This window comes from Babylonia areolata, chromosome 27, assembly GCF_041734735.1.
Source record: "Babylonia areolata isolate BAREFJ2019XMU chromosome 27, ASM4173473v1, whole genome shotgun sequence".
NCBI lineage: Eukaryota > Metazoa > Mollusca > Gastropoda > Neogastropoda > Buccinidae > Babylonia > Babylonia areolata.
In genome coordinates this window covers 11589179-11599958 of record NC_134902.1, presented here as the reverse complement: position 1 = coordinate 11599958, position 10780 = coordinate 11589179, and the positions used below count along the sequence as shown (strand labels likewise).

Below are 10780 nucleotides of genomic sequence, written 5' to 3'. Positions count from 1 at the left end.
TACTTTCATTAATTTAATGGTTTAGAGAACATGTCACAAACTGTTGATCTGAAACTTCTTTTCGGTGTTTTCTCAAATTCGACAGGGTTTTGTGTTTAACGCGGTTTGTTTGTTGTTGTTTTCATTTTGTTGTTGTTGTTGTGTGTGTGTGTGTGTGGTGTTGTTGTTGTTGTTGGTGGTGGTGGTGGTGGTGGTGGTGGTTTTTTGTTGTTGTAGTTTTTTTGTTTGGGGTTGTTGTTTTTTTTGTTTGTTTGTTTTTTGTTTTGTTTTTTGTTTGTTTATCAATCCTGATATGGCCCCATGAGGTCACCTGAACTACAGCATTTCAAATGTCAGTCCTGACCAATAACAACACATCAGACTCAGGAGTCAACTTTTTCCCGTTTCCTTCACCATCACCACCCCCACCTCCCCGACAAACGCCATCGCTACCATTGTTTCCTGTTCTGAATGAAACCATCTTCCCGGCTACTTGACTACCGTCTCCCGGCAATCCTCGGTGTGTGGACTACTGTATCTCAGCTGAGAACGACACCGCCTCCTTTGAATAATTCACCGTTCGCTGTGAAACGGTCGTCCATTGACTCTTTGAAGTTTGGGGAAGGGTGGTGGGGGTTGGGGGAGGGGGGGGCGGGGGGTGGGGGGGGGCGGGGCCGAGGACCAGGGTCTCGCCAATAGTCCAGGGGACAGTGCGATCACTGCCTGTTTTATGGGGCCCGCTTTATCGGGAGCAAACAGCGGCCCGTGGTGGGTACCCCCGGGTGACGGGGTGGTAGGCACGGGGTGGGTACCCCCGGTTGACGGGGTGGTAGGCACGGGGTGGGCCGTCAGCCACAGGGTGGGAGGAGCCAGGATCGGGAGGACAGGGGTGACAAGGCCGGGTGGAGGACCACCCGATTAAACCCACTTGCCTGACTCATCGGGACCACAGGCTGTGGAGGCGTTGCTCCAGTCTCCCAATTGAGCGTCAACAATGTTGGCTGCGTGAAGTAGATTACGAGGATCGGTTACTGAATCAGCGATAGCCGCTTGTGAGAGAGAGAGACGAGCACTTCGTCTCCAGCTTAGAACCTCTCCGTGTAATGTGTTTATCACTGAGTGACAAGCAATCCACGTGAGAAAGGCTTCGTTGACTGTGTGCACAGCATAGAAAGAATTGTTTGAAATGTTACTGTTTGTAATCATTCCTGTTTCGTAAAATTTGTTGGATGTTGAACTAGGAATCATATTCTGTGTTCTAACAATAATCACACTGGAAGAATAAAACACAACAAAAGAAAACCCCTACAAGGTCACTTTTGTGAAGACTGAAAAGGGAAACATTTTAAAAGAAAAAAAAAGACAGAAAGAAACACGGCCCTTCTATGAAATAATTTCTGCATAAATATTTAGAGACAACCAAACCCCCCAAACCCAAAATGGACCTGACTCTTCCAAAGTCATCCCGAAACCGAGAGATGACCGAGAGCGATCACCAAGCAGCAGACAGCCGGGGCTTCAAGTATTCCATCGACAGCATTCTGAGCCGCGCCGCCACCCCCTCCTCTTCCTCCTCCCTGGAGCGTGGCTGGCGTCTGTATCAATCTCATCTCCAGTACCAGTACCACAAACAGATGCTCTGGCACCAGTATTGCCTGCAGCAGCAGCAGCAGCGACAACCTCTCTTCCACCTGCATGGCCACAGCCTTGATAAGGGCGACAACCGGTGTGACCTAAATCAAAGCAAAGAGAAGACGACTGATTCAGTGGATTGCGCAAACCCGCAACCGTCAGAAGTGATGCCCCGCGCCGTGTCCTCCACGACAGGTGCCCTCTCTGAACCGGACCAGGACACGGCGCCTGAAGACCTGACACATGACGCAGAATCTTTAACGTGCGCTGTCCAGAGAGCCTGTGACGTCACCGTGTCGTCAGAAGACAGTGGGCAGGCCACTGACGTGGATGTTGAGGGGACCAAGTCGGACGATGAGTCAGGTAGGTCAGGACTTCCAATGGATGATCATCAGCACACATCATCTCCATCATCATCATCATCATCATCATCATCAGCTTCTTCTTCTTCTACTTCTTTTTCTTCTCCCTTTATTTGTGCATCACCATCATCATAATCCTCACCTTCTTTCCCCATGTAAATGACAGGGCTCTTTCAGTTGCAAATCGTATCCCCACTTCCTGGGAATTCCGAGCTGAATATTCTTCTTTTCTACTGCTCTCTGTTCATGGGTACCTTCTTTTCTACTGCTCTCTGTTCATGGGTACCTTCTTTTCTACTGCTCTGTGTTCCTGGTATCTTCTTCTTTTCTACTGCTGTGTGTTCCTGGTATCTTCTTCTTTTCTACTGCTCTGTGTTCCTGGCTATCTTCTTCTTTTCTACTGCTGTGTGTTCCTGGTATCTTCTTCTTTTCTACTGCTGTGTGTTCCTGGTATCTTCTTCTTTTCTACTGCTGTGTGTTCCTGGTATCTTCTTCTTTTCTACCGCTCTGTGTTCCTGGCTATCTTCTTCTTTTCTACCGCTCTGTGTTCATGGGTACCTTCTTTTCTACTGCTCTGTGTTCATGGGTACCTTCTTTTCTACTGCTCTCTGTTCATGGGTACCTTCTTTTCTACTGCTCTCTGTTCATGGGTACCTTCTTTTCTACTGCTCTGTGTTCATGGGTACCTTCTTTTCTACTGCTTTCTGTTCATGGGTACCCTCTTTTCTACTGCTCTGTGTTCATGGGTACCTTCTTTTCTACTGCTCTGTGTTCATGGGTACCTTCTTTTCTACTGCTTTCTGTTCATGGGTACCTTCTTTTCTACTGCTCTCTGTTCATGGGTACCTTCTTTTCTACTGCTCTGTGTTCATGGGTACCTTCTTTTCTACTGCTTTCTGTTCATGGGTACCTTCTTTTCTACTGCTCTCTGTTCATGGGTACCTTCTTTTCTACTGCTCTGTGTTCCTGGTATCTTCTTCGTTTCTACTGCTCTCTGTTCATGGGTACCTTCTTTTCTACTGCTCTCTGTTCATGGGTACCTTCTTTTCTACTGCTCTGTGTTCATGGGTACCTTCTTTTCTACTGCTCTGTGTTCATGGCTATCTTCTTTTCTACTGCTCTGTGTTCATGGCTATCTTCTTCGTTTCTACTGCTCTCTGTTCATGGGTACCTTCTTTTCTACTGCTCTCTGTTCATGGGTACCTTCTTTTCTACTGCTCTGTGTTCATGGGTACCTTCTTTTCTACTGCTCTGTGTTCATGGGTACCTTCTTTTCTACTGCTCTGTGTCCATGGGTATCTTCTTTTCTACTGCTCTGTGTTCATGGGTACCTTCTTTTCTACTGCTTTCTGTTCATGGGTACCCTCTTTTCTACTGCTCTGTGTTCATGGCTATCTTCTTCTTTTCTACTGCTCTGTGTTCATGGGTACCTTCTTTTCTACTGCTTTCTGTTCATGGGTACCCTCTTTTCTACTGCTCTGTGTTCATGGGTACCTTCTTTTCTACTGCTCTCTGTTCATGGGTACCTTCTTTTCTACTGCTCTGTGTTCATGGGTACCTTCTTTTCTACTGCTCTCTGTTCATGGGTACCTTCTTCTTTTCTACTGCTCTCTGTTCATGGGTACCTTCTTTTCTACTGCTCTCTGTTCATGGGTACCTTCTTCTTTTCTACTGCTCTCTGTTCATGGGTACCTTCTTTTCTACTGCTCTCTGTTCATGGGTACCTTCTTTTCTACTGCTCTCTGTTCATAGGTACCTTCTTTTCTACTGCTCTGTGTTCATGGGTACCTTCTTTTCTACTGCTCTCTGTTCATGGGTACCTTCTTTTCTACTGCTCTCTGTTCATGGGTACCTTCTTTCATTTCTGACTTATCTTTGTTTATTATTTCTGCCTTAACTGTTCATTCGTCGATATGTATTGCAAAAAATGTTGTGCATTGTTAGGGTGTATGTGGCCTTGTTATTCTGTTTACTGTTATCAAGTGGTATGGCTGTACTGCTGTATTTGTGTTCTGTGTTTTTGTTTGTTTGTTTGTAATTTCTTCTTCTTCTTATTATTTTTTCCCTTTTTGACTCACTTGTGTAAACAAAGTGAGTCTATGTTTTAACCCGGTGTTCGGTTGTGTGTGTGTGTGTGTGTGTGTGTGTGTGTGTGTGTGTGTGTCCGTGTGTCTGTGTGTCGTGGTAAACTTTAACATTGACATTTTCTCTGCAAATACTTTGTCAGTTGACACCAAATTTGGCATAAAAATAGGAAAAATTCAGTTCTTTCCAGTCATCTTGTTTAAAATAATATTGCACCTCTGGGATGGGCACACACACAAAAATTAAAAAGAAGCCAAATTATATACAAACTGAATTTACTGTTATATTTATATTTTTTGTATTCTCTAAACCTGGCACTTTGACCTCTTATTCTGACACAACAACAAGAGGAGTCATTATTATCATTTTTTGTTCAAACAGGAACTTCTTTTGCTAAGCATGGAATTTTTTATTTATTTTGCAAACGTTTTGGTGCAGATAGTAAAAAAGGGAAATTACTCTGTAATTAATGCTAGGGGACTTAATTTATCACAAGTGAGTCTTGAAGGCCTTGCCTCTCTTGTTTTGTTTGTTGTAGTCGTTTTGTGTTGTCTTTTATCCTCAGTGATGAACTGACGGAACTGCCAACGCCACAGGCGTGTTATGGGTTTGGGTACTGTCGTGCACTTGTGTTTGTGTCATGCACTTGTGTTTGTGTCATGCAGTTGTATTTGTGTCTAGGTTGTTGTTGTTGTTTTTTTCTTTCATTTTTTCAGGTTTGGGTGATTTTTTTTTTTTATTTGTCGTGTGTTTTTTTTTTATGTTGATGATATGATTCCACCCCTTATTTGGTCCAGTGTGGTCGACCTGACTATGGAAAAAAAGGAATACTTTTCTTTTTCTGTCCGGTTATCCTTCGGCACAAACTTTGTATCAAAATAATGATCGTAATATGTAATACTTGTTTAATAAAGTTGAGATTCTGTTATAGAAGAGATTAAAAAACGACTGTACTCGAAATGGAAAGAGAGAATGAGAGGCTGCAAAAGAAACACATGACACCAAGACCATTCTGAAAGGTTTCTTTTTTTATGTTTTTTACCAGCAGTGTTCTACACTTTTTTTTTAATTCTGTCTCTGCTGCGCTATTTTTACCCTTCCAACACACCATGCCCGTTTCAACCACCGATTTTCCAAATAAACTAATGAACAGAAAACGCTTGCCTGTCTGTGTGTCTGTGTTTCTGTTTGTTTGTGGGTGTGGGGGGGGGGGGGGAGGGAGAAAGAGAGAGAGTATGTTGTTAGTAGGGTTGTGAGGGTGTGTGTGGGGAAGTTGTATGAAACCTAAGTCTCCTGTTTTTCTGAAAACATCCCAGGTTACGTTTCAGTCGTGTCGTCAACTTCCCCCATCCCCCGACCCCTACCCTTTCCAGCCCGTGGGAGAAAAGAACAAAGAGACACGCCCAAACCACTGGGTTTTTTTTTAGAGTCATCTTTAATTGCCGACCCCTAAATCAGAAAGAATTCACTTGGCCCGCACACTTAAAGCCTTCCGCCCATGACCCGGAAAGCCAGGCCTGCTGACCTGTGTGGAGTGGGGCTTTAGAGTCATAACCGCTTGGGGCACGGGGGGTGGAGGCATTGTAAATCTTGCCCTGCGTTTGCTTAAAAGTAGTGCCATCATAAAAAGCCACCATGTCCAAAAGGCTAGAACAGAAAATGATGAATCCTTTGTTTGAACACACATCATACCGCTTGCGCGCGAATTGTGACAGAGGTGGAGGATCGTGGCTGGGGGCAGGAGTAATGTCACAGTGTGACACGCCGTGTACTCCGGAGTCACACCAACAGGAGTAATGTCACAGTGTGACACGCCGTGTACTCCGGAGTCACACCAACAGGAGTAATGTCACAGTGTGACACGCCGTGTACTCCGGAGTCACACCAACAGGAGTAATGTCACAGTGTGACACGCCGTGTACTCCGGAGTCACACCAACAGGAATAATGTCACAGTGTGACACGCCGTGTACTCCGGAGTCACACCAACAGGAGTAATGTTACAGTGTGACACGCCGTATACTCCGGAGTCACACCAACAGGAGTAATGTTACAGTGTGACACGCCGTATACTCCGGAGTCACACCAACAGGAGTAATGTTACAGTGTGACACGCCGTATACTCCGGAGTCACACCAACAGGAGTAATGTCACAGTGTGACACGCCGTGTACTCCGGAGTCACACCAACAGGAGTAATGTCACTGTGTGACACGCCGTGTACTCCGGAGTCACACCAACAGGAGTAATGTCACTGTGTGACACGCCGTGTACTCCGGAGTCACACCAACAGGAGTAATGTCACAGTGTGACACGCCGTGTACTCCGGAGTCACACCAACAGGAGTAATGTCACAGTGTGACACGCCGTATACTCCGGAGTCACACCAACAGGAGTAATGTCACAGTGTGACACGCCGTATACTCCGGAGTCACACCAACAGGAGTAATGTCACAGTGTGACACGCCGTATACTCCGGAGTCACACCAACAGGAGTAATGTCACAGTGTGACACGCCGTGTACTCCGGAGTCACACCAACAGGAGTAATGTCACTGTGTGACACGCCGTATACTCCGGAGTCACACCAACAGGAGTAATGTCACAGTGTGACACGCCGTGTACTCCGGAGTCACACCAACAGGAGTAATGTTACAGTGTGACACGCCGTATACTCCGGAGTCACACCAACAGGAGTAATGTCACAGTGTGACACGCCGTGTACTCCGGAGTCACACCAACAGGAGTAATGTCACAGTGTGACACGCCGTGTACTCCGGAGTCACACCAACACGAGTACCCGACCTAAACTTGATGACAAAGAAGTAATGTAAACTGCTTCAAATGCTGATATCCTCCTTCACTGATATGCACCGATGTCCCCCCCCCCCTCTCTCTCTCTCTGTCTGTCTGTGTGTGTGTGTGTGTGTGGGGGGGGGGTTACCCCTTCATGAGAGGCTATGGCCTATTTTTGAACAAACCGTCCGAATCCGAATCTGTCTGTCCGTCTGTCTGTCTGTCTGTTTGTTTATCTTTCTATATATTTAGAGACATATCTACATATGTAATCTATCTATCTAACTCCCTCTGTCTTTTTTTGTCTCCCCCCAGTTCTCTCTCATTTCCCCCTTTTTGCTCTCTCTCTCTCTCTCTCTCTCTCTCTCTCTCTCTCTCTCTCCACCAAGCTGCTGCTGTGGATGTTGGTATTACACTTTTTTTGGTGCCTCCTTTTTATGTGCTCTTCCAGTTGGAGTGTCTGTTAAGGAAACTGCGTGTAAACTGTCCTAAAGATGAGGGCCGTGGCCACAAAATAAATTCTTCATATTTTACTACCGAACTCTGTGTCTCTGTGTGAAAAACGTTAATGTGCTTATCTCAATACCCTGGTACATAGAATTTCGTTTCGATCATTCCCCTCCTCTCTTTATCTCTCTGTCTCTGTCTCTGTTTCTGTCTATCCCTCTGTCTCTTGTCCAAAGCCTTCACCCATAGAAACAAGTCTATATTTAGTTAGTGATACATGGTTACACTCCAATCTGTCTTTTTGTCTTTCCTGTTCTCTCTGTCACTGTCTCTTTCTCCGTCTGTCTCCTCTCTCTCTTTTCTTTCCCTTTGTTTGCTTTTCATGTATTGACGCTGTTCTTTATAAAGGATGTTAACACGGAAGCCCCCCCCCCCCCCCTTACCCCTGTTGTCACGGGCAGAAAGGCCTAAAAAATAAACCATTCAGACTTCCCGTGTCGTACAATATATGATGTTCGCATGTTGATAGCTCATTTACTTGTGCCCCCTTCCATCTCTGTTTATCTCTTTCCGTCCCTGCCCCGCCCCTCCACCCCCCCTACTTCCCCCCCTCACCACCCCCTTTTCTTCCCCCTCTCCTTTTCTTCTTCCTCCCCAGTCCAACAACACTGTTCTTACGAGTGTGTTCGTTCCTTCTTTTGCTTAACGTCTCTCCACATTTGTGATTTTAGACGAAAATCCATCATCTCCCCCACCCCACCCATGCCTTAAATCATCACTGCTTACCCTGTTCCTCTCTCCTCAATTAGCATTAAAAAGAAAAAAGAAAAATAAAGAAGAATATAATTAACGAAATAAAACAAACTAACTAGGCAACCAGTATACTTACAACAAAGAGCCAGTTGGGCTCCAAATGAAATTCTGAACTGTTTCAAACACGTGTTGATTATCATATAAGATATTTCTAACGGAAGCAGATGGAACTGCAGATTTTGTAAATGACATGGGTATGGAACTGCAGATTTTGTAAATGACATGGGTAACCATGGTTTTAACTGTTCACATTTATGGAGTGTGTGTGTGTGTGTGTGTGTGTGTGTGTGTGTGTGTGTGTGTGTGTGTTGTTGTCTTTTTGTGCGTTTTTTTTCATTATGTATTATTACAGTTATGCTTATGTCTTTACTTTTCATTGTTGTGTTGTGTACACCCTGTGCAGGGCGGGGATCGGATTAAAATAAAAGGCACACTAATGCTTAACTATTATTCTCGGAAATAAAGATCTCTGTCTCTCTCTCTTTCTCTCTCTTCATTTATCTGTTCTGGGTTTTTTTGTTTCCTGTGTACTGTTCAAACCTTGGAGACGAACGACTGGAGGGAAAAAGGCACAGTGCCCACCTGCCACGTGGACTTTTGAAGCAAATGACAAAAGTACCAAAGTGCCGCTTATCCCTTAGTAGTTTAGTTCGCTTTGATCATGTTTTTCCTTTCTGTTCCATTTTATTTGTTTTGCACCATTTTTGTTCTCATTTGTACCTACTGTCTCACTAGAACAGCTAACATTTCAGTGATCAGTGTTGTCTTCATTTATCTTTTCCGTGGAGGTTCGGAACAACTACCGTCGTCACTGCAGCCATGGATACACGTAGGCCAATCTGGCTGCCTTGCTGGCATTCCGCACTTGATCACTTGACATGCACCTGCTAGCCCACCAGCTGGCTGTATGCGAGAACTGCTTTTTGTCGGGTGAGATTTTTCTCACTTCTTGGGCCTCTTCCTGTGTGTCATCCTCGTTCAGCTGCTCCCTGCTCGCTCACCTCTTTCATGCACAGTTCTTGTACACTCCCACTCCCACCCATTATCCCATTTCATTCACTAACGATGCACTGAAAACGAACCCATGGCAACGAGAGTGTTGTCCTCTGGCAAAATTATGTAAAACTGAAGAAATCCACTCTGATAGGTACACAAATATATAAGCATGCACTCAAGGCCTGACAAGCGTGTTGGGTTATGCTGCTGTCAGGCATCTGCCTAGCAGATGTGGTGTAGCGTATATGGATTTGTCCGAACGCAGTGACGCTTTGCGAAACTGAAACTCAGTGACGACGAATGTATTTGTTGAATAAAACAGTCTACTGTCATGTTTAACTTGTAGAAATGCGGCCGACTAGAAAGCGAATGTCCAAATATTTGAGTCCCACATACGGCTGGGATTTTTTTTTTTTTTTTTTTTTTTACTTCAAACCGCCACGAGACCTTGATTGGTGATGTGGGTCCTAGTCTTTTGAATGAGACCATAATAAACCAAGGTCCTATAAGCAGCATTCACTCAGTGCACATGAAAGAACCCACAGCAATAAAGGTTGTTCCTGGGAAAATTCTGAAGAAAAATTAACTTTGATCGGAAAACCAACTTACAGACAGGCAAAACTATAGGTGTCGCTTTACTGTGGCGACACGCTTTCCTTGGGGAGAGCAACCCGAACTTCGCACAGAGAAACTGTGTGACAAAAAACAGCACAATCCTTACATCCCACAGTGTTTTTCTGACCTCATTCATCCTAACATGCCCTCACACCAACTCCGCTCTTCTTCTGACACCCGTATGCTTCGGATCCCACCTACTCGAACCAAAACGTATGGCCAACGCAGTTTTTCAAAGCAAGCCTCCACTCTTTGGAATCAACTTCCTCAGCCTCTCCGTCACTCAACTTCGCTGCAATCTTTCAAATCCAGTCTGAAAACCCACCTTTCCCCCTCCTGAATAATTCTCTACAGCTCAACCCTTTCCAGTATGAACTAAAATGACCATTAGTGAGTGAGTGAGTTTGGATGGTTCCATAATTTGTTGGTTTTATTTTTCATTGTGTACTATTTATGATTATGTGCTATGACTTGTGTGTGTGTGCGTGCGCGTGTGCTTGTGTGTGTGTGTTGTGGGTGTGTGTGGGAGGGGACGAACAATATTTAATAGTGTTTGGTATCTTGTGTTCAATTGTTTTCCTTTTTGATATTCATGTATGTGTTCTTTTTCCAAACACCAAGGGCTTATATTCAAGATTAGACGTAAATGCTCATGATAATAATAATAATTGGAGTGATGGCCTAGAGGTAACGCGTCCGCTTAGGAAGTGAGAGAATCTGAGTGTGCTGGTTCGAATCACGGCTCAGCCGCCGATATTTTCTCCCCCTCCACTAGACCTTGAGTGGTGGTCTGGACGCTAGTCATTGGATGAGACGATGAACCGAGGTCCCGTGTGCAGCATGCACTTAGCGCATGTAAAAGAACCCACGGCAACAAAAGGGTTGTTCTTGGCAAAATTCTGTAGAAAAATCCACTTCAATAGGAAGAAAACAAACAAAAACTGCATGCAGGAAAAAATACAAAAAGAATGGGTGACGCTGTAATGTAGCGACGCGCTCTCCCTGGAGAGAGCAGCCCGAATTTCACACAAAGAAATCTGTTGTGATGAAAAAATGAT

General features: G+C 44.8%; 1 protein-coding gene across 1 annotated transcript in view; it reads left to right on the top strand.

The window, feature by feature from the left end:
* Positions 1-759: 759 nt before the first annotated feature.
* LOC143301496 (uncharacterized) overlaps positions 760-10780 on the top strand; it is a 34469-nt gene continuing 24448 nt past the window's right edge. The window contains exon 1 of the mRNA XM_076615818.1: positions 760-1974. Coding sequence (XP_076471933.1) covers positions 1419-1974 — 556 coding nt within the window. The 5' untranslated portion in view covers positions 760-1418. The remainder of the gene's footprint in view (positions 1975-10780) is intronic.